Source organism: Cervus canadensis, chromosome 32 (assembly GCF_019320065.1).
Source record: "Cervus canadensis isolate Bull #8, Minnesota chromosome 32, ASM1932006v1, whole genome shotgun sequence".
NCBI classification, from domain to species: domain Eukaryota; kingdom Metazoa; phylum Chordata; class Mammalia; order Artiodactyla; family Cervidae; genus Cervus; species Cervus canadensis.
Genome location: NC_057417.1, coordinates 35,209,542 through 35,231,694, shown reverse-complemented (window position 1 = coordinate 35,231,694; position 22,153 = coordinate 35,209,542). Strand labels below are relative to the sequence as shown.

Here is a 22,153-nt window from a genome sequence, read left to right as displayed (position 1 = left end):
AGGCCCTTGGGCCCCCGTGTGCCTGCTTGATCGGTTCTGATCAGCACCTGCCCAGAGAGAGTCAGCCTCTGCCAGGTCCCCACGGAGAACGCAGCTACAGAGGCTCCTCCGGGGGCCACCTGGCCAAGGTGCCCCGTCAGTGGCTTCACGGCCGCTGCAGTTGCTCTTTGCCTTCAGGTGTGGGAGGCTGGGCGCGCTTGACTTGAAATATGCATTGCCTTGTTTCCAAGCCCTTGGTCCCATGTCTGTGTGGTCTGAGCGCTGTCTGCTTGGCACGGCGGGGGGACACGCTGTGCAGGTGGACCTGGTCGGGAGGGGACAGTGCGGGAGGGCGGGGTGGGGTCCTGTGCGTGCACGAGGGCGCCCAGTTCCTGTTTATCGAGTGACCGTCTCACCGTGAAGGAGGACGGTCCCAGGCTGACTCTCAGTTCCATTTCCGCACCTTAGCCCCTGGCTGGGCTCTCTGTTCTGCCAGTTGCCATGTTCCTGCCCTCCTCAGGGCTGGCAGAGCAGCAGGGACACCGTGAGGAGAAGGGCAGGGAATTGGTCCTGGGGTCGTGTGTGGGTGCCGTGGAGACTTGCGTCCCGTGCACTCACACTGCCCAGGGCTCTGCACCATGACCTCCCCGGCCCTCAGAGCAGCCCTCCGGGACAGCTATCTCCCTTGTCGTGGTCGCTGTTAGCATCATCACCCCCGTCGTACAGACCAGTAAACGGGTTCAGCCAGCTTCAGACACTTCCCGGCGAGTGATGGAACCTGGACCTGGCCCCGAGCCGCTGGTCCTCTGGGAGCTCCCTTGGGGCTGGGGCCCGGGCCCCACACTTGATGTGCTGCGTGTCGGGCATTGAGGCTGCATTTGAAGCTTGCCGTTGCTGCATGGAGCGCAGAGCCCTCCTTAGGGTGAAAGCGCGCCCCACACGCTGCCAGACGGAGCCGCCTGTCTGTGGTCGTGTCTGCTGCTCACCCCCGGCTGCATCTCTGTCGCTGGCAGCCAGCCACTCGTCCTGACAGCTGGGGACGGTGGCCTGAGCCCCGCTGCGCTATCGGCGGGGTCTTCAGAGGGCAGCTTCTGGATACTCACCCCACTTCCTGCTTAAGTCGATCTTGAGTGTTTTTGGGGAGAAAACCAGTTACGGATATTTTGGGCTTCTATTCTTACTGTGCTCCTTGTTCTTTTAGATCATAGCAATGCTCTCTAGAGCCAGTGCTAACTTACTACCTTTGAAAAAAATTTGTTCCTGATTATTTGAGTGAAACATTTATCAAAGAACTTTTGAAAACCCCAGAGGTGTACAAGGAAGAAAATTAGAATAACTTGTAACTTGAACCCGGAGGCGCTTTCTCTGTTGTGTGGTTTAGGTCATACTGTGTGGAATCTGTTATATGAGCATGTTTACTCAAAACATGCGTGACAATCTCAGGCCAACGCCACCCACACAGTTCTGTTTTTTTTTTCCCTTACATTCTCATTGTGAAATCTTTAAGTAGCACAGATAAGTTGAGTCCCCTACTTGTTCCTCCCCAGTTCCTGTCTGGTGTCCCTTCTGGAGGGACCGTCACCTCACCCTGTTCATTATGGAACGTCCTGCTGTTTTAAGGAGGTGAAAGTCACATAACGGGGGCTTAACCATCTACCATTTTAGCGTATCATTTCAGTGTTGTGTAACAGTCTAAATTTTGCTTTCATGTTCCTACAGAAACATGGAGTATGTTTTTGTCTTTGTTTCCAATAGGTGATTTTGCAAGTTGTTTCATTTTAAATGGTAATTGCCATGAACTTAGATTCTTTTTGATGCCTAATGTTGCATTATGGTTGTATCAAAATTTGTTAAGTTGGTGTGGAGGTGGACATTCAGGCTTTGCTATTTGTACACTTCTACAAACTGTGTTTTCTTTGGGTGTACATGAGTTCGTTCACAAGTCTTCAGGGTAGGCAGGCCCAAAGCAGCACAGCTGTGTCACACGCCACACGTCCTGCCTGAGCTGTGCAGTTTCTGAGTCTGAAACCTTCTGATTTAGGCTGAGTGCATTGTAGAAAAAATGTGATTTTTTGGGCTACATAAAAAAGACCTTAAAAGCCTTGCACATGGTTTCCTTGGACTTTGAACAGTGTTGAACAGAGCAGGATGCTAAGGCTTGCGCTCATGAGCAGACTCAGTTCTGCCGTGAGGATCGGCGTCTGTGTGAGAAGCCTGTGGTGTTGGAGACGTGGAAATTGGCTCTGCCAGGACTTGCTCCTGTGTGTCTGCTGCCCCTTGGGCCTGCCTGGCCCCCGGGCTGACCCCATAGGAGGACTCAGGGAGTTGGAATCTGAAAACACAGGCTTCTGTGTTCTTTCTCTTGCCTAAGGTGACACACCTGTCCTCCAGTAGAAGGTGTAAACCTAGGAAAGAAGGATAGATGAATGAATGAAAAGTCATTCCTTTGAAAATTTATCAGTTGTCTCAGTTGCTTTGAGCAGAACTTCGTTTCTTGAACCAGGCCTAGTCTTTAGAGAAGGAAGGACAGAACGTCTGCTGCTTCTGGGAGAGGGGCGGGCGACTTCAGGGTCGGAGAGCTGTGACCCCGAGCAGCTGAGGTTGACGTGGACGGCGTGGCACGGCTTCTGCGAAGCAGCTGAAATGCTGCTGTCCGGCTTTGAGGAGGAGCAGCTCTGAGCCTGTCCTCTGCAGAAACCACCATCAGCAGTTAAATATACTTAAAAATTGTTCCAGCTGGCAGCTTGTGAATCATTATCATCGCTGCTGAAAGCAGGTGATGTATAGTGTCAGTTTAGATAGATTGTTCCTGTTGACCTCCCAGCAGACTGACCAGGACTGCTCTCCTGCGTGGCCAGCTGGGGGTCCCATTCATGTTCTGTTGCTAAGTAGGAGTCTTTGTATTTTTGTTCTCTTAAATGTTGCCAACCGATGAATGAAAAATGGATTTTGGTGTTTGTGAGTGTCAGTGAGACAGGCCATGGATTCACCTCCTTAACTTTTTTCTGTTCTTACCAATCTCTGCGTGAAGTACACACCGCGGTGTCGCACGCAGAGGACTGTGAGTGGAGGCACACAGAGTGGGCCTGACGGGTTTCTGGTCCCAGTTTTGGTTTCTTGTGTCGCACGCAGAGGACTGTGAGTGGAGCACACAGAGTGGGCCTGACGGGTTTCTGGTCCCAGTTTTGGTTTCTTGTGTCGCACGCAGAGGACTGTGAGTGGAGCACACAGAGTGGGCCTGACGGGTTTCTGGTCCCAGTTTTGGTTTCTTTGGTTCAGATCTCCATTTCACAAGGAGCCTGCTGCTCCACTCAGGCCATGTGGGGAGAGGGTTGGAGCCCTGACCTTATTTCTTCTAAACCACTCGCACTCAGATCCCTCCAGTCCCCTTGGCTTCACGCGTGTGCCCTGACTTCACAGAGCTGAGTGGGGATGAATGGATGGGGCCGCATCTCTCTGCTTCCGGTGGCCCAGGCTGACGGCCCCGTCTCCAGGCCGTCCTGTGGTTGTCACAGGGCAGGCACGAGCCTCGTTCTTCAGCTGCCACTCAGTGAAGAAACTCTGTTAGTCATGGAAATTTCTAGCCACTGTGACGTGTAGACACAGCCCTGTGTGTTGCAGGTTACAGGGGTGGCACTGTCTGTCCTGACATGCTGGCTGCTGTGGAAAGGGAGCCATGGGCGGGCAGGCACCCTTGACCAGGCTCACCGTAGCTTCCAGAGCCTCAGTGTCTGTGTCGGGGTCTCTGTCCCCGGCTGCACGAGCTGCCGGAGCGCCTCTGAGGGGGCTGCTCCTCTCTGAGGGTCTTCTTGTGGCTGGGAGCACAGTGGGCTTGCTGGGCCAGAGGTCGGGGCAGAGGCCGTTTGCCAGTTCCTGAAGGCGGTGGTGTGTTGTGAAGTGTTGGGCCTGGTGTTCTCAGAGCCCGTGTTCACCACAGCTGGCCGTGGAGAGACGCGTGTGGCGCTGCCAGTGCCCTCGGGGCAGCTGGTTTGTGGCTCTGCCGAGCAGGGGCCCACTTAAAAGTGGGTTCCAGGGAATGCCCTGGCTGTCCAGTGGTTAAGACTGCGAGTTTTCACTGCCCAGGTTGAGTTCCTGGTTGGGGAACTAAGATCCCACAAGCTGCATGACACGGCCAAAAAAAAAGGTGGGTCCCGCCTTAGCCAAAGTGCGTCACCCCGCCTTGCCGGAAGAGTAACTGCTCACGGTCTCTCAGCAGGCCGCGCCGCCCGCCGTGGGGATGGCACCTGGTCGCTGGCCACGCGCACCTCGGCATCCTGTGCCTCGTTCTTAGTGCAACTTTTCCAAGTGGTTTTAATGAAGCTCAATTATGAATCAGAAAATTACAAATTGAAAAGTTGTGAATCAAAAGATCGTGAATCAAAAAGCTATGAGTCAGAAAGCCATGAATCAAAAGGTATTTAAATAAATTTTTTCTCCTTTTTCCACCAAATCAAGCGCTTTCAAGGTGGAGAAAACACTCTTCCCCATGCAACGCTTAGCTCATGCCCTGCCTTTGACCTGTGCGGCCTTTCTCTGTCTCTCTCTCTCTCTCTGTCTCTCTCTATTGCTTGCAGCCTTGCTCTGCACCTCTCTCTGTCTGCAGTTCTGGACGTTTCCTGGACGTCAATCATCATTTAAACAGTAAATAAAAAGTTAGCACGCTCCTCTTTTTATTCTTATGACCTTTTTAAAGTAAAAAAAATTATTTGAATGGCATTTACAATGTTTCAAAAGTGACTGAAGCAGGCCCACCTTGTGTGATGGCGGGCGTGTCCTGGCAGGCGGCCCCCTGCCCCTCTGCGCCCTGCGGAGCCCCATTCCGGCTCAGCCCCTCTCGCCTCTGTTGCAGCTCATTCCCGTCATTGTGGGAGGATGGACGCGAGAGCGCCCCTCGCCGAGGACGGCCACCTCCGTGCAAACGGGGCGTCGCTGTGTAAGTATGGTGGGCCACGCGGGCCCACAGCCCTCAGGCCGGGAGCCGGCAGCACCAGCGGTGCTGGCTGGGAGTTTGCGTGAATTGAGTTTCCTGGTTGTTTCAAACTGCCGTTGCTGCGCACCATTGAGATTGACAGGGTGTGTTTGTCCATCTGTCCGATTAACTGCTTGTCCCACCCCTGCAGGCGACGACTGTAAGGGGAGGAAGCGCCTGGAAACGCACGTCACCACCCGCTCGCAGCTCTCACGGCCAGGAGGGCTGGCAGGGACCCTGGGGCTCGCCTTGTCCCGCGCAGGTCGTCCGGCGCTTTTGTCTTGGTTCTGTCGTGTTTTCACAAATGCTCCTTGTTTACTGTTTCTTTGTGCTTGAAATTCAAGGGCTTAGTAAAACTGACAGGAAAGTAGTAACTTTGGTTTAAAATACGGAGACTATCATTCTTGAAAAGCTTCTCTGCAAGTGTGTCTAGTGTGAATGAAGTGTGTGGAGAGGAGCACATTTGAGGCGAACTGAGTGGTTTTGTCTCTCATCGTTAATTAATAAATATAAAGCTGTAGATTAAAAAGAAAAAAAGATAAGCTTCTAACACCGTGTGTCTTTACACATCAGCTGAGTTGGAATTACTTAACATTTTCAGGAGTCAACACACACATGCTGTGTGAGTGTTTAACTTCCAGTGGTTACTCTTAAAAAATGAGAACGGGTGATTTCACAAGCAGTTTTCTGCCTTATATAATGTGTGACATTTGGCATCAAGTTTGTTGTGTTTTATTCTGTCATCCAGTGGGGCTGCCAGTTGTGATTCCAAGATATTTTCCACCAGTTTTCACCAGTGTGGGAAGATTTTCATTCTGGTGTCTGAGTGACCATTGTCTCGCCCAGAGCCTGTTAACTGCTGGCGAGTGTTACATTTACTTCCTTTATGTGATTGCGGTGTCTTTCTGGTACACGTTCTGCCCGCCGCCGCTGCACCTGCATGCAGGGCAGCTGCCAGCCAGCCCCCCATGGGTTTATGAGAAACCTCTGCATTTTATGTCCTACGTGTCCGTAGGCAGAAGTGAATGAAAACTGTTGCGACCCAGAGCAGGGTTTTCATGAGTTAGCGTGAGCGTCTTGCTTGGACGTAAACGAGCCGTGGCTGTTCCTGCGGGGAGGCCGTGGGCTCTGATGGGACGGGTGCGGGTGTGGTGCACACTGGTGCTGGCCGGCTCTGCCAGGGAGCGGGGCTGGGGTCTGAAGGCGCCCCTCCTCCACGTCCCCTCCGGCACAGGTCACCTCTCGGGGCAGGCGCTGCGCAGGGCCGGAGCCGCAGGATGGCGTGGGTCCCGGATGCTGCTGTCGGCGCTGTGCTTGGCCGCGGCCGCCCCAGGTGCTTGTCTTGGCCTTCCGTGTTAGCGCTCCTTGGCTTTTGGCGGCTAAGCACCTGCAGTAGACTGGTTACCTAACCAAGTAAACATTTCGTTTTCGCTTTCCGTGCCTTTATCCTTCGTGTAGCGTGCTCGGCCCTTTATTAGAAATACTCTTTAATAGCCTCCTGTGCTTTTAGCTGCATGGGCATTCTTTGTTTCTCGGTGTGTGGGGTTCTGTGTAAGTCTAGCTGCTTAATTTCGCTGTAGTTGGGAGTGCATGGACTTAGGTTTTCCCTTTTGTATCTTGTCTTGTGTGTGACATGTTGCTTTGTGGCTTATTTATGTTCCTGTTTGAGTTATGGGTATTCCTGCTGTGATGACTAAGCATCATCCTATATAACTTCATCCCTAACTTCATCTTGATATACTTTCAAGTGTCTGTTAACACATTTCCTGTGCTTCTGTCCCGCCCTCACAAAGCTGTCCATTAGGGATTTGCTCTTCCTGAAGACACCCCCGCAAGACCTTTGGCGTTTTCTTCTAGGGAAGGCGGCGTCTGGAGTGTTCTGGTGGCTTGGGATTGGATGGTACCAGCTTGTTACTTTGATCTCTTGGCTGAATGTGTTTCTTCTTACAAGGTAAGGAGACTGATACCATGTCAGCTGGGTGTTTTAAAGAGCTGGTTTTATGCTGATTTCATGATCTCGTTTGATTTAACCATTTTATATTTTGCAAAGTGCTTTCATATTCTTATGTAATTTTTCAAACCAGTCCTGTGCAAAAGGAAAGGCAGGTGTCATCAAGGAAACTGGGGTGCAGAAGTTCAGCAAGGCGTCCTGGATCACACCGCTGGGAGGGTGCTCAGGACGGGGCCCGGCCCCCAGCTCCCTCCTGGTACCCTCGCCCTGGCGCCAGGCTGCCTCCCTGGGTCAGCACCTGCAGTCCCTGAGTGCCCTGCTGTGCACCCAGCCCAGCGTGTTGACAGTTATTGACCTGTTGCCTTGTTCACATGGGCCCTGAGGACAGCCCTGCATGGGCAGGTTCTCTTGTAGGCATCTACTGACCTTGTGCGTAAAGCTAGCTGCATCTCTTGGCCTGTGGACTTTCAGTTTAAAATGAGGGCGGGAGGTGTGTTTTGTATAAAATTACCTAGCAAGGTCAGGTATGTTGGTGAGCCCTGCTTTTCGCTTTTCCCAAGTTACTTCTTTTCGTTCCTAGGTGCCTTCGAAATATTTGCAAGTTTTTAATCTTGCTCATTCCATTATTCCTTTTACTAGGTAAGTACAATTTTACTTTGTTACATGACTAGTTTACTAGTTTACTTTGTTTACATGACTAGTACGTACACTTGCATATGTGTGTGAATTAGTGAAAAAACAGCACTTAAATATCTGTCATTTGAAGAGCAGTGTCTGCACGTGTGTATACAGGTGCTTTTTCTCTCCTTTGAGGTGCAGGTGTTTCATTATGGGGCCAGGGTGACGTCTTTTCGCTCCTGCCTGTGTTAAACTGGACACAAAGCCACAGAGTGCAGAGAGTGGATGACCCCAGGACCACGCTCACACCTGCTGCCTCCCACCCCAACCAGCCTCTGCAGGTAATCAGTCAGGAGACGCGCTTCCCTGGCATTGCCAGTCTGTTCTCCCAAGCGAGTTTCTGCATTCCTTGTAAACTCCAGGGCAGTTCAGCTGGGCTCCTTAACCTGTTCTGAAACAGTTCGAGTAATGCATACAGGCACACCTCAAGTACTGTGGATTTTGCTCCAGGATTACACGGATTTTTTTGTTTCCTGGTTCATATGAAAGTTATGTTTACCTTATGGTACTTTAAGTGTATATAATAGCATTACATCTAAAAAAATAATGTACAGACCTTAATTGAAAATACTTCACTGTTAGCAAATGCTAACCATCATCTAAGCCTTTAATGAGTCATATAATGTTTTTGCTGGTGGAGGGTTTGAAATACTTTGAAAATTACCCAAGTGTGATGCAGCACAGGCTCCTATGTGCAGTTAGGAAGGTGCATGGACAGACCTTCGCTTGTGAAAATGCAGTGCCTGTGAAGTTCAGTGAAGTTCTGTGTTTCAATTCATCTCATCATTCAGTTCATTTTCACTTAAAAAAAGAGCTTTTATTACTTTGGAAAATGTAGAAAGCATAAAGCAAAAAATAAAAACCACCCACAGGCTGCCATGTAAAGGAACTCACTACTGAGGAACGTCTGTCTGTCTTTTCCTTCGGGCTGTGTGAGCTGTAGTTGACGTTCTCCTGTAGCGCTCTGCTTTGCTGTCTGGACTTGTCCTGTCTTTTTGTCCCCTTTGGAACCTCTTACTCTCCAGGTTGGTGATGAGGCCTTCCACTGGCGTCGGATGAGTGAGGTGGAGAGGCAGGTGGCCACGTTGTCGGGACAGTGTCACAGTCACGATGAGAAGCTTGGACAGCTGGCGGCTTTGCTCCAGAAGCTGCAAGCTCGGGTGGACCAGGCGGACGGCAGCAGTGAGGGGGGGTCACCCCCGGTGAGGAGTGTGGGGCGGGGGGCAGCATCTCAAGGGGGCTGGTGCTGGCGGGTTCCCGGGCTCCACAGTGACGCCAGGGAGTTCTCAGGCAAGGAGCAGGAGGGCCCTGTGGTGGGGTGCTGCGGGGAGTGCATTGGCCGGCGCTCGGGTGCTCCGGACACTCCCGAGGAGAAGCCCCATCTGAGGACAGGGTGGGGCAGGCAGAGGGGCCTGTGGGTGTCTCCCAGGAGGGAGGGCAGGCTGCAGCTGGACACGTGGCTATCCCTGGCCTGCGTTTTATTTCGTGAGTGGATCGAACACAATTGCATGAAATCTTACTGTCGCTGAACTGAAAATTTGCTCAAATCTGTTATTTCAAATATCTCAAGATCATGAGATAGTTAAGAGCAGCTACTAGTCCTTATGGAGCCATGAGCTTATATATATTTATATATATATATATGTTTCATGTCTCATCTGTTTGGTTCTCAAAGAAAGGATTGTCAGTCCATTTTCCTCAGAACCACCGTAGGGCAGGTTTCAGACGTCTGAACTTAGACCCAGAGAGGATGTCCTCCCTGCGGGGTGCTGTGGAGGAACGGCATGGCCTGGCTGACAGGTTTGGGCTTATTTGCTGCTTAATTTTCTCTGCCATTTTTCATTCATTTTCCCTTTCAAGACCAACTATGTGACACTTCACCAAGAGCATGAATTGCGCATCTCCAGCCTGGAAGATGTACTTGGAGAACTAACAGAAAGATCTGAGGTATTCATACACTTGACCTTTCACTTTTAGCCCCCGCAGTGCGGTTTCCTTGACAAAAGTCAGCATCAGCAGTGGCTGTGTTCACATCCCCAGCCTCTCTGAAGGTGCTGCTTTAGGGCGTTTGCTGCCATCCTTCATGAGACTAAAAAGCAGTATTTCTGACTGCCCCCTTTTTCCTGGGTGGTTCCAGTGTTGCTTTAGTGCTTCCCACGTGTGTCCAGCTCACGGGCTCCCATCTGTCTTTTCGAGGGGAAGGGTCTGAGCCAGGTGGGTGAGGACGGCTCTACTCGCTGCCTCCTGCCTCCACGGGGGATGGTGTCTGTGGACCGGGGGGAGAAGGAGCAGCGCTCTGACCTGTCTGCAGAGGATTTTCTGGGGGAAAGTCTGGCCTCGTCAGGTGTCACGGAGGCGGGGGGCGGGGAGCTGCTGCTTCAGGGGAGACCGTAGTCCTCGGGGTGGGGCTGGCCGCAGACGGCATCCGAGGCGGCGGTTTGCGTTGCTCGTCCATTGGGAGTGTCCGCGGCCGTCCCACGCTCGTGTTCTGCCACCACGGAGCGGGGCCTCTGTCCAGCTGTGCCTGCACGGCTGTGAGCAAACCATGTTAACGAGGCACAGCGTCGTGTGCAAACCTGCTCCTCCGCGCCCTGCCACGCTTAGGACACTTGGTGGGGCTGGCGGAGTCTGGCTTCATGGCCTGGGTACTGGTTATAGGAGCTGCTTGCTTAGTTTGAAAATCTGTCAAGCTGCTCCCAGGTGAACTGTGTGCCTCGCTGAATGGACACTATGTGTCTTTTAAAGTCTGTTGTGAAAAGTAAAGTAAACATCCCTCACCTGCCTACCAGCAGCCTGGGCTGGGCTTTAAATTAAGGGGGAGAATCCCAGATAAATGTGTATTTGTTTCTATTTACATGTATGTGGTCATGTATGTGACTTCCTGGAAAGTTGGTGCATAACTTGTGTATTTAAACATTGTTTCTCAATCATTTTAGGCTATCCAGAAGGAGCTAGAGCAGGCCAAGCTAAGAACAGTCAGGTAGGACGTTTCACACAATTCCTCTCCCGCCTTCTGGCCTCCTTGGTGTCCCGTGGGCCGCACCGTCTCAGCACAGGAGTGGCGGGCTCCTGTGTCAGCTCCAGCCGCTGTCTTGCTGGGAGGCTCTCAGGGCACCTGAGGATGGAGGAGGCTGGGGGAGGCTTGTTGCCATCCACCTCCACGCCGCACCAAAGATGCGGGGCCCATGTGCTCTGGGGAGCCTCCCTCCCTGGTCGCGGCTTGGAGGGCCACCCCTGGGTAAGGAGCGGCCGCGGGCTCATGGCCGGGTGCGGTGGGCCTCCTGCCGGGTCCTCTGCTCGCCCTGGGGCACCGCAGTGCGGCAGCCCCTTGAGACCTGCCTTCCGAGCCGGCATGGCTGCAGCACGGCTGGGCCTCCTCTGAGCCCTGGCCCTCAGCAGTTCTGTGGGTGCCATGTTTGGTCGGCACACCCTGCTTGCTCCTTCTCTGCACGTTTTCCCGATGCCCTCAGCCACGTGGCGCTTCCCTTGCCTGTGAGCCTCAGAGCGGCCGTCTTTTTCACACACTTGGTTTTGTCACCAGGGCTCTCCCCGCCCTTGTAACCCTTCTGTTACTCCAGTAACTCACTTGGGAGAGAACAAGTGGGGAGCTCTGACCTCCAGTCTTCCTGTCTCTGGCCCCAGTGTGTCTGTGGGTCCTGTGTTGTGATTTTAGGCCTCAGGACGATGTGAGTGGCAGACCTTTGAACTCTCCTTCAGGGCCTTTATGTGTCAAAGCCCCTCTGACAGACCGTGCAGACCCTGCAGTGTTCACCCCCGAGGGCACTCTTGTGAGATTTGAACTGTTGGTATCTCCACAACTGTTCCTGCCTATAAACAACTATAAATATAACACTACCATTTCATAACATACAATGGCTGCATTAAAATAGGATTGTTAAAACCCTGAAGCCGTATGTTTTTAGTTTAGTTTTCTCTTCCAGTAGCATGAAAAATTCATACTTGACTTTATGGTGATTACCAATAAACATAGTCTCATTTATGAGTTTATGAAGTCTCAGAATTTTAAGGAGATAGGTGTAGGTTTTACATATTAAATGGTGTTTAGGAGGTGCCCTCCCCCACCCAACAGAGGTGTAACCACTGCTGACGGCAGGTGTGTGTGGTGTGTGTGCGGGTGCGGACGTTGAGGTGGGAACAGTCTCTGGGCCCTTGACTTGAACCGTCCCTGTGCTGGGGGCAGGGGGGTGTTGCCAGCCACCCTGCCTGTAACGGGGCCTCTCCCCTGATGGCGCTGTTGTCCTTCCCCTGCAGCGGGGCTGGCGAGGAGCAGCGCCTGCTTGCCTTGGTCGGGCGTCTGGAGCAGGAGCTGGGGCACCTGAAAGCAGACTTGTCCAGCTGGCAGCATGGGCAAGCCAGCTGTGAGAAGGTGGAGGCCATCCATGAAAAGGTCAGTGCCTCAGTTTTTATGTTTTGTCATGGAAAATAAAAACACTGAGTTGGTGCCTTGATTTTTTTTAATTTCAACTTTCTTTAAAAATTTTATTTTAACTTTATTTGAAGTTTCTTGAACATTTTAAATGAAATAATTAAAAATTCAGCTCCCCTCGAATTCCTTCCATTCCAGTGACACGAGGTGTGGGTGCTGGCCTATCTTTCCCTCCGAGGGCGCGCCTGTGTGTGGGTTGGGGGGGCAGTTTGTCTGTCTGTCCCCAGAGCAGACGCACGTACCTCACATCCGCGTGTCAGGACGTTGGGTCAGGGCCGCCCATCCTCACGCAGAAGCAGAAGCCCCTACGCTTGGAGCTGCGGGCGGGGAGAGCTCTGACGCTGCAGAGACGCAGGCGCTGCTGAGCTGGGCAGGCAGGCGGGGGCGGGTAGGTCTGTGGTGCTGGGAGCCCTGAGGCTGAGAAACACCAATGAATACACAAACAACTGTAACTGTAACGGTGTACTGTTTCACAGCACACAACATCTGCGTTAAAATAGGACTGTTATAGCCCTGAAGCCGTATGTTTTTAGTCAGACGCTAGGTGCAGCCCAGCCTGGCAGGCGACCTGTCTCCCTGAGTGGGTGGCAGGTTGCGGGAACACCTGCTCCTCGATCCTCAGGTTGGTGGGGTGGTGACCGTCCCTGCAGGGGGCCTGGGGGACAGGGGCCTGCAGCCTCCTGGGAGAAGGCCCTGAGACGGCCATGGGCCGCAGAGACTTTGTCTCAGAGACAAGCAGCCCCACTCTGGGGACTCGGGTGCAGAGGTGAAAGAGCCCACGCGGGAGCCGTGGACACGCGTGCAGAGTTGTGACATTGGTGCTGAGGTGGCCCGAGGCGGGGCGGCGGCTGACATGCGTGGTGGAACATTCCAGAGCGCGCAGATGGGGAGGTCACTGGCTGGCGGCGTGACAGGAGCTGCGCTTTCCCGGGTGTCTGTGTATAAACCGCACCGAGACACTTCCTCCCTGCACAGAGTCACGTCTGCAGTTGTGTATGGGATTGTTAACTTCTCAGACTGAATTTGAAGCTGGGGCCCCGTCATCTCTGCACCTCACCTGGGGCAGGGCCCCCTCCAGCACCCAGAGCACCCAGACTTGCTCTCCTCTGTCCCTGCCCCTTGAATGTATCCCAGTATCTTTGGAGGGTTCTTAAGTTTTGTATGAAAGGAGAAACTGTGTTGCGTTTCTGCCGTGGGTTTTGATCAGCTGTGTGGTCCTTCCAGGGTGTCTAAGGGGACTGAGTGGAGAGTTGGAAAGATTCATCTAAAACAGTACGTTCACATGACAGTCGCCAATGATGTTTCTAGGTGGATGTCCAAATCAGAGAGGCGCTCAGACTCATGTTCTCTGGAGATGAGCACGATGCTTCTGTCGACTGGCTGCTCCGGAAGCTGTCCTCTCAGTTTGTGAGCAAGGGTGACGTGCAGGTTTTGCTACGAGATTTAGAGCTGCAGATCCTGAGGAACATCACGCACCACATTTCTGTGACAAGAGAGGTGCCGACCTCCGAAACTGTAGTGTCTGCTGTGAGCGGAGCAGGCATTTCGGGAATAACAGAAGCGGTGAGTAGACAAGGAACGTTTAAGTCACATGGTGATGAAACTGCCCATGTGGTTATTAAGCTGGCAGATGCTGATGTCCTGTTCTGACGATGGTTCCTTAAGGATGTGGCGATGGTGTAAAAAGTGCTTAGGTCCAGGTGGGTGTGGGGAAAGTAGGTTTCCTGTTGTCAGACTACTTCTTGGAAGTGTTACACTTCATACTTCATTAATCTTTTTGTCCCAAAGATTTTGTCTACCTGGTAGCCACATACCTTCTGGAATTACACAAAAATTTCCCACAGTGCAGTCCCAGTTACCATCTCTAATGCTAGCCCTTGCTTGTCCACTTTGTATGGCACCAGGGGTTCTGGCTCTGAGCCTTTTGTGCCGTGTCTGAACCCGGGTGTCTGGCTTTGGCCCCCTCGCCAGGGTCCCCGTGGTCACAAGCAGGACTCAAGTCTGGCATTGCTGAGATGCCCCACATAGAGCTCACTGAAAGTCTGTCTCTGTCACTAACACGAGTCTTGTCTCTGCTCCTGTGGGCGCCGCCTCTGCCCAGCAAGCACGGGTCATCGTGAACAATGCCCTGAAGCTGTACTCCCAGGACAAGACGGGCATGGTGGACTTCGCCCTGGAGTCCGGGGGTGAGTGCCCGACTCCTCAGCCAAGGGCAGGGGCGGGGACGTGAGCAAGTATGCGACAGCCTGACGGGGAGCGGTACTCCAGGTGCGCCCCTGCGGTCTGGTGGAGACACGCTGGCTCCCCGGAGCGCGGCCTGAGGGGGAGCGGTACTCCAGGCGTGTCCCTGCAGTCTGGTGGAGATGCACTGGCTCCCCGGAGCGCAGGCTGTGGGTGCAGCTAGATGACAGGCCACAGCAGAACCCCAGAACTACTGATTATTCACTTACAGTCTTGTGTGTTGTAAAGTGTGTGGGTTTTTTAAAGTATAGAAGTCCACTGACTGTAGAGCATTTTTTAGACTGCTTCTCAGGACAGTAGTGCTCCCTGTCAGCCACGTGCAGGGCCCATTGGGGGCATCAGGGACACAACTGTGAATCGGACGGTCCTTGCCACCCAGAACCTCCCCTCCAAGGGGGAGACAGATGACAGAACAATGGCCATTACTGTGTCAGAAGCCACAGCTGGTGGGTAGAAAGGATGGCCACTGTTCCGGCTTCTCAAGAAGGCCAGTCGGAGGTGCTGCATGGCCGTGGCCCCGGGTGTGCTGGAAGAGCCAGCCTGTGGTTCAGCGAGGCAGCATGTCCATGGCCCTCTGTCGTCAGCCCTCGGTGACCTGCAGGACAGCACCTGGGATCACACATGGAGATGCGTGTGAAAACGGGAGGGACGTCACGTCAGTTCAGGGAGCATTTGGCACCAGATGCGTTGGAGAAAATCCCGGTTTTCTGAATGTTTAGGGTCTCTTGGAGGAAAGGAGGTTCTTGACACACGTCATTAACCATGTGAGGACCTGTGGGAAGGGTGAGGGCAGTTGGCAGGCTGAGGGCGGGGCTGGGGGGGCTGCGGGCCTCCCCTCACTCACCCTCTCGGGGCTGCTGCTCCTGCCAGAGGCAGCCAGGTTCTTCCAGCATCGGAAAGCAGTGAGGTGCCCAGCTGCTCCTTGTGTGTCTTTTGTTTAGGATGACTGTTTCAGAATATTCAGTGATTTTAGTTTTGTGTTTTGAAATTCAGTGGTTTCTGAGGGAACTTTCACAACTCAGAGACAGCATGTGATTTTTACCAGTTCGATGGGACCAGTAGTTGCCATGTTTTCTTAGAGGTGTAAGTCCTCACAGGTTGGTATGTCACTGATTCAGAATTCTCCTCATCCCCAGAAGGCTGAACTGAATGTTCTGTTACTGAGCAAAGCATTTATTGGCTCTTCCTAAGTGAAAAAACTGAGTCACTGTATTTAAGGAGACACTTTTTTAGATGGAGAATAAGATATTTTAAAAAGAATTCAGAAGTTTGGACCTGCCGATCAGCTAGATCAAAATCACGTTATTTTCTTGTTTAAAATTCTGTCCCATGCGCGCCTCTCCTGTTTGGAGGTGAGAAGCCCCAAGAGGGGCCGGGGCTGCATCTGCCGGTGTCCCCGGGGTGGTGGTATGCAGCCAGCTGAGGCGCCACTGGTCCTAGCAGACAGATGGCTCGGGACTGCTTGGATTTATTAATCACACACTTGTTTCCTTTGTAGTTTATTTTAGTTGATGTTTCTTTCCGCGCCAACTTGTTTTGACACCAACATCCTATCCCATTTCCTGCTGAGAGACAAATTGGACTTTATTTCTTTTAACACTTTTTATTATTATAATTATTGAGATATAATTCATATAACAGACTTCACCATTTTCAAGTGTACAGTTGGGTGGCTTTTAGCATACTTCTCCTGTTACAGCGGTCACCACTATCTACTTCAGGACATTTGTGTTTATTTCCAAAGAGAAGTCCTGTCCTGTTAGCAGACACTGCTCATTACCCCAGCAGTGAGTAGGCCTTCTGAGAACTCCCGATGCCTGGTTAGATTCATCGTTCTTTATTTTAAAATGAGAACAGGAGTTCACTCAGAGTCACCACCCTCATCGTGGCAGGTGGGGAGCCCAGTGTCTTGTTGGCATTAGGACTGTGTGTCCTAAAACATTTGTGAACTGTGGACTCTGAATTTGGAAAAAGTAAAGTTAGGAATGGAGGGGCTTCCCTGGTGGTCCAGTGGTTAGAGACTCACCTCGCAGTGCGGGAGACCCGGTGCAGCCCCTGGTCTGGGAGGGCCACGTGCTGCGGAGCAGCAAGGCCTGAGCTCTGGAGCCGGCACACCACACCCAGGGGGCCAGGCGCGGCCGTGAGCCAACCTCCCCAGTGCTGCGTCTAGACCCCGTTAGCCACGTAAATAAATACTAAAAAAGTAAGACTGGAGCTGCTCTTCATGTAAGATTATTTACATGACTAGAAACGTGAGAATTTTTAGAACATTACAGACAGATGCCTAAGGTGAGAGTGATGCTGCTTCCGAAACAGTAGGATGAGATGCTGAGTCGCGTCTCTGCTCTGCTACAGGGGGGAGCGTCTTGAGTACCCGCTGCTCCGAGACGTACGAGACCAAGACCGCACTCATCAGCCTGTTCGGCGTGCCGCTCTGGTACTTCTCCCAGTCGCCCCGGGTGGCCATCCAGGTGAGCAGGCGTCCGGGCTGCCGCATGCGTGTCCCGGCCTTGAGCAGTTGTGGTGCGGCTGTGACCGTTTGGGGGTGTGTGCGTTCCACTTCCACAAAGGTGCAGGCTGGAGCATGCAAGTCCTGAGTCCATGGTCCAGGGTGTGCCTCGCGCAGCGGCCCCAGACCCAGGAGCAGAGTCGCGCACCTCTCGGTCCCTGCCGTCCCTGCTCGCTCAGAGGCGATTTCTGACGCCTCTGCTGGCTCTCCTTGTTTCTGGACTCGGGGCAGGCGAGGCTGCCCGTGCTGTCCCGTGCTGGGCTTCACTGTCTCTCGGGGGTGTCCCCTACGACTCAGACCCAGGCCTATGTGGGAGGGCACAGCCTGGCTTGCCCCTGGGGAGCCTGGCCTTGCTGCAGGCAGGAACGACCCTGCCGGGGACCCGGAGCCCCAGGCACAGGGCGGGCGGCTGGGGCACTTGGAGAGGCGGAGATGAACACAGGGGTGGACTGGGGGTGGTCTTGGCCTCTGGACAGCAGGGCCCAGGCGAGGGCTGCAGGCTCCTCCGCCGCAGTACAAGCCCTCTCTCAGGGGAGTGTTCCGCCTCTGTCATCTGGGGCTGTCCCCACACACAGGGCGTGAACGTGGGCGCTCTGTTCAGCCGGAGGGTGGCTGCGTGCATAGTCTGCTCCGTGATGCCGGGGCTGCATCTCGCTGCTCTGGGCTTGGTGTGCGGGGTGTGCATCCCCAGCGCATACAGCGGGTTTTGTCTGGTGGGGATTACTGTCTGTCTGCTAGGTGAGAGATGGGCATAGGTATTGCTTAAATTGTGGTTTTCGCGTTGCTCTGGAAATGAGGAGTCTCCCTGTGTCTGAGGTGCTCGCAGCGCCGTGTGCCGCCTGTTCTCAGGCTTACCCACCAGGCGTCACCTCGCACTGTGTACGTGGCCCTTCAGGATGAAGTCACGGATGCCTTTCCTCACTTCCTGTTTTTGATCTTTCGTATGACCGTTTCTTACCAACAAAAATTCTGTGGTTTGTTTTTTTCAATATTAACCAGTCTTTTCTCTCACTACTCCTGCTTTTTCGAGTGGTTAGGAGCTTGTTCAGCTTTTAAGTGTTAGTGCTTGCCTTTCCTCAGCCTGACATCTACCCAGGGAACTGCTGGGCGTTCAAAGGCTCCCAGGGGTATCTGGTGGTGAGGCTGTCAATGACGATCTGCCCGACCGCCTTCACCCTGGAGCACATACCGAAAGCGCTGTCGCCCACGGGCAGCATCACCAGCGCCCCCAAGGACTTCGCGGTTTTCGTGAGTGCACCCAAACCCCGAGACCCCGCCTCAGCCCTCAGGGACTCTTCCAGAGATGAGCCCCAAGAAGGCTGGGACGCGAGTATACTGCCAGCGTCGCCCCTCGCATCCTCCCCTCTGCCCGCTGACCTCTGAGTATCCAGAAAACATGGAGGGAGACGTTCCCAGACTTTTCCAGGGAGGGAGGCTGTGGGAGGACTCACCTCTCGTCTGCTCAGCGTGGAGTCTGTTCTGATTCCGGTGTGAGGACATGGTGAGGGTGCTGGGAAAAGGACACCCAGATCCCAGCACCTCAGCAGTCACCATTAACACTGGCATTTTCCCATAACACACACAGCTGAGGGAATTCCCCGCCATCCAACGGATAGGCGGTGCTTCCACTGACGGGCCCAGGCCCCAGTTGGGAACTAAGATCCCACAAGCTGCGTAGCTTGGCAAAAAGAAGTGCACAGTTTGAGACAACACCATTCATAAAATTTCACTGCCTACCTTAAAAAAGCAAATTGACCCTAAGAATTTGTCCATGGCAGTGAACGTCACTGTACGCGTTTTAGCAGCATCTGACACCTGGATACACTGGAGCATCACCTCCTGCCACTGCGCACTGGGCCGCTTCCCCAGAGTGCCCCTGTCCATGTGCCAGCTTCCCCAAAGCTGCCTTCCCTCTTCAGTGGCTCCCCAGAAAGACACTCAGGCAGCGTGATGTTTCGGGGGTACGAGGGGCCTTTGATTCATCAGACCGCATGTGGTGTTAGTATGAGAGGCATTCCTCATCTCGTGGTTCCCTTTCTGAGTCTTTTTTTTAAATCCCCACTAACCTGATGGTTCTTGTTTTAATCTTCATGACTGTGTATTGCACATGCATGTTTCCTTTTTTTGTAGAGTCTGGTTTGTTTTTATCCATGTATCTTTTGGTATCTTAGTTTCCTTATGAATATTTTAGCTTTCTAATGTAAAAATATTGATCATGAGTCATTCTGTTACAGATATACTTCCTACTGTCAGTCTTAATTCCATATTTAGTTACACCTGCTTATTGCCTGTAATTTCTTCCATGGCATTTTTACACCTAGAAAGTCCTTTTTCCTTTTATGAAACAGACATCTAAATAGTCACTTGTTTCCTACTGGTTACTTCTTTATTGTGGTAAAATACACAGAACGTAAACTTAGCACCTTAACCGTCTGTGAGTGTGCAGCTCAGGGGCATCAGGCACACTCACCCTGTGGGAAGCCGTCACCTCCGGCATGTCCAGAGCTCCCTCGTCTCACACGGAGACTGTCTGCACAGACACTGACTCCCGTCCCTCAGCCCCTGGCGCCCACCGTCCTCTTTCTGGCAGTGAGTCTGCCACACTCTGCTGGCCTGCTCTCCTTTCCCGCACGCACCAGGTGCCCTGGGTTCCACTTTGGAGTGTGGAGGGCAACAGTGGGCCATGTGGCTGTCGAGTGTGGTCTGCTGCCTGGTTAGCGTGCCCGCTCCCAGCCTCAGTTTTCCTGATCTATATAATGGGAAAATAATGCCTGCTTCATAGGCTTTGTGGTCTGTGAGAAGCCCTTAACAAAATGCCCAGCGCACAGCAAGCCTTCCTGGGCACTTCTCCCTGCTTTAATGGAAACGTAATCCCACCCCACCCCACTACCTCATTGTCTTCTCCCTTTATTTAGTAACTAGATGGTTCTGTTTCAGGGGTTAGAAAACGAGTATCAGGAAGAAGGGCAGCTCCTGGGACGGTTCACCTACGATCAGGAAGGGGAATCACTCCAGATATTCGTGGCCCCGGTAAGGACCTCGCACTTCCTGCGCATTCCGGGGTCCCTTGCCACAGTCCCGGCCTCAGGACCCACAGATACTTAACAGAACTGTCCACGGGGCGTGAGGGCCAGCCTCTGATCAAGTGGACCCGAGCTTCCTAGCTTCTCTGTTCTAGAATGAGCCTTTTTAGTATGTAACTTGTTCTGCACAAATGTATCATACGTAATGACCTGAACTTTGTGTCCTATAATGATATATTTCATGTTAAAAGCTTAATCTCCAACTTGGCTGCTTAATCTCAAGTATCATAGCTGGGCAAGTGGTGGGGCTTGGGCATATTAATATGAAATGTGTGATTTTTCTTTTTTCCCCTCAATTGCAGAAAAAACCGGAAGGAGCTTTCCAAATAGTGGAACTGCGGATTTTTTCTAACTGGGGCCATCCTGAATACACGTGTCTTTACCGGTTCAGAGTTCATGGAGAGCCTATCAAGTAAAGAGATGACTCACTATCCTTGTACATTTTGTATATACTGGACAGCCTGGAACACTGGAATCCTTCATGGACTCAGGCATAGAGAGTGCAGCATTAATTCACCCCTGAAATAAACGTACCGACTGCCAGCAGGACACAGGGTAGAAGTGATGAATGCTGACCAGCTTCATATACCCAGCTTGCTATTCTGTCCCCAGGAAACACTGCATGTTGACTGCTTGGGATCAGAGACCTGACAGCTGCAGGTGGTCTCTGGAAATTCATTTGAATGTATGGTTCACACAGACACTTATTTTTTGGGGGTGGGGGGGATTTGATTTTGAACATAAAACTATTTGCTTGACATCAGGAACAAAGCAAAGAAAGTTAGAAAGTTTGGAGTGTTCTTGAAGCCTTGACAGCAGCCTTCACTGGCCCCTTTGAAAGGGCCTTTGGGAGCAGATATGTGTTCAACCCAACACATGTCTTTCAGGGAAGTCACCAAAGCTGAGAGCTGAACTCCCTTCCTTTAGGGTGAGATACTCCTCTGTTGGCAAAAGTGGTTCTTTAGTATCACCAGGTGTGGAAGTAATGGAAATGGGATTTCCTGCTTCGTGTGTTCCACCACTGAGAAGGATTTTCCATCATCCATTCAGGAACCCTGGAGAGTTTCCCTGTGTTGCACCTTTGAAGTGTGTCTGATTCGAGAGGGGATGGTCTGGATCTACACAAACATGTAAATAGAGTTCTCAGGTCTCCACTGGGCTCATCCCATCGGATTCTCCCTACAGTTTCACTTCACACTATGAATAGGAACCAAGAAATCCAATCTTTTGGATATTTTCAGGTTTTGTTTTGAGTTTTGCTGAAAAGCGAACGAACACTAACATGCTCTGTCTTTCAGAGGCTTATGTTTTTATTCCACTTACGGTTATTAAAGAAGATTGTCCCATGTGGCAAATTCATGAAACCAGGACATTTGGTGATGTTTTTCTTACAGCAGCACTTTGTACTGGCTCTGGTTGGATTTGCCTTTTATTACGACTTGGCCATTCTCTTTGTTTTGGTTATAATTAATATTTAATATTTAGACTATTTTACTGAGCAGACTTTATAAATGAGGTATCTGCAAGGCACTTAAAGATACAGATGTTTTACCTTAAAAATTATTTAAGTTTTTTTGGGTTAAGACAATTTTTTGGTGTACCATAAATGTTGTATTTTCAGAAAAAGACAAAATGATGGTGCTGACTGGTTTTCTGAAGAGTTTTATGTATATTGCACAACAGTCCTCAAATATACAAAAACTACATAAACTAGCATTTTTTTTCACTCTTGTTAGAATTGAAACTAATGCCTATGCAGTTAAGTTGGATAAAATATATACATATATTTCATATATTACAGGATAAATATATAAATCAAAATTTCCTATAAAGCTAAATTTGGGAGATGGGGTGGAAATATTTTGAATATTTATTTTTAAAGATACGAGACAGGACTTTGTGCAATGTATTTTTGTAAATGCTTTTCAACATAGTTGTCTTTGGTAGAGCTTCTTTGCTGCCACCAAATTGGTAAGACGCTACCGAAATGTTTAAATAAAGAGTTTTAATTTTTAAAAGTGCATGTGACATTTCAAAGTAATAATAAACAGTATGTTTCTTTTCTCTACCTGCTTCGTCTCTGCCCCGGGCGATGAGGGAGACACAGCGCGTTGAGCGACCCCCTCCCCCGACCCTTGCGGGCCAGGGTCGTCGGGCAGCGAGCCTCGCGGCACGCGCGCCTACGCCGTGCGCGTCCCCCTGGCGGCGCGCGCCCCAGTCGCAGACGTGTCCCCGCGTTTCCCACAGTTTCCCACGGACCACCCGCGAGCAGACAGCGGTGAGATCGGGTGTCTGG

At 51.8% G+C, this 22,153-nt stretch overlaps 1 protein-coding gene across 17 annotated transcripts in view; it reads left to right on the top strand.

Moving 5' to 3' along the window:
- The window catches only part of SUN1 (Sad1 and UNC84 domain containing 1), a 43,664-nt gene extending 21,743 nt beyond the window's left edge, over positions 1 to 21,921 (top strand). For 4 of the 17 annotated variants that reach the window (XM_043454842.1, XM_043454836.1, XM_043454841.1 and 1 more), the window contains 17 exons: positions 4,193 to 4,393; positions 4,829 to 4,912; positions 5,100 to 5,210; positions 6,183 to 6,281; positions 6,806 to 6,899; positions 7,480 to 7,538; positions 7,713 to 7,858; positions 8,603 to 8,779; positions 9,438 to 9,524; positions 10,514 to 10,557; positions 11,850 to 11,985; positions 13,333 to 13,587; positions 14,126 to 14,210; positions 16,621 to 16,736; positions 17,855 to 18,022; positions 19,712 to 19,804; positions 20,160 to 21,921. In XM_043454842.1, the coding sequence (XP_043310777.1) occupies positions 4,193 to 4,393; positions 4,829 to 4,912; positions 5,100 to 5,210; positions 6,183 to 6,281; positions 6,806 to 6,899; positions 7,480 to 7,538; positions 7,713 to 7,858; positions 8,603 to 8,779; positions 9,438 to 9,524; positions 10,514 to 10,557; positions 11,850 to 11,985; positions 13,333 to 13,587; positions 14,126 to 14,210; positions 16,621 to 16,736; positions 17,855 to 18,022; positions 19,712 to 19,804; positions 20,160 to 20,273 (2,069 nt within the window). In that variant the 3' untranslated portion in view covers positions 20,274 to 21,921. The remainder of the gene's footprint in view (positions 1 to 4,192; positions 4,394 to 4,828; positions 4,913 to 5,099; positions 5,211 to 6,182; positions 6,282 to 6,805; positions 6,900 to 7,479; positions 7,539 to 7,712; positions 7,859 to 8,602; positions 8,780 to 9,437; positions 9,525 to 10,513; positions 10,558 to 11,849; positions 11,986 to 13,332; positions 13,588 to 14,125; positions 14,211 to 16,620; positions 16,737 to 17,854; positions 18,023 to 19,711; positions 19,805 to 20,159) is intronic. The other 13 variants (XM_043454843.1, XM_043454845.1, XM_043454844.1 and 10 more) reach the window with 9 other exon arrangements.
- Positions 21,922 to 22,153: the final 232 nt, after the last annotated feature.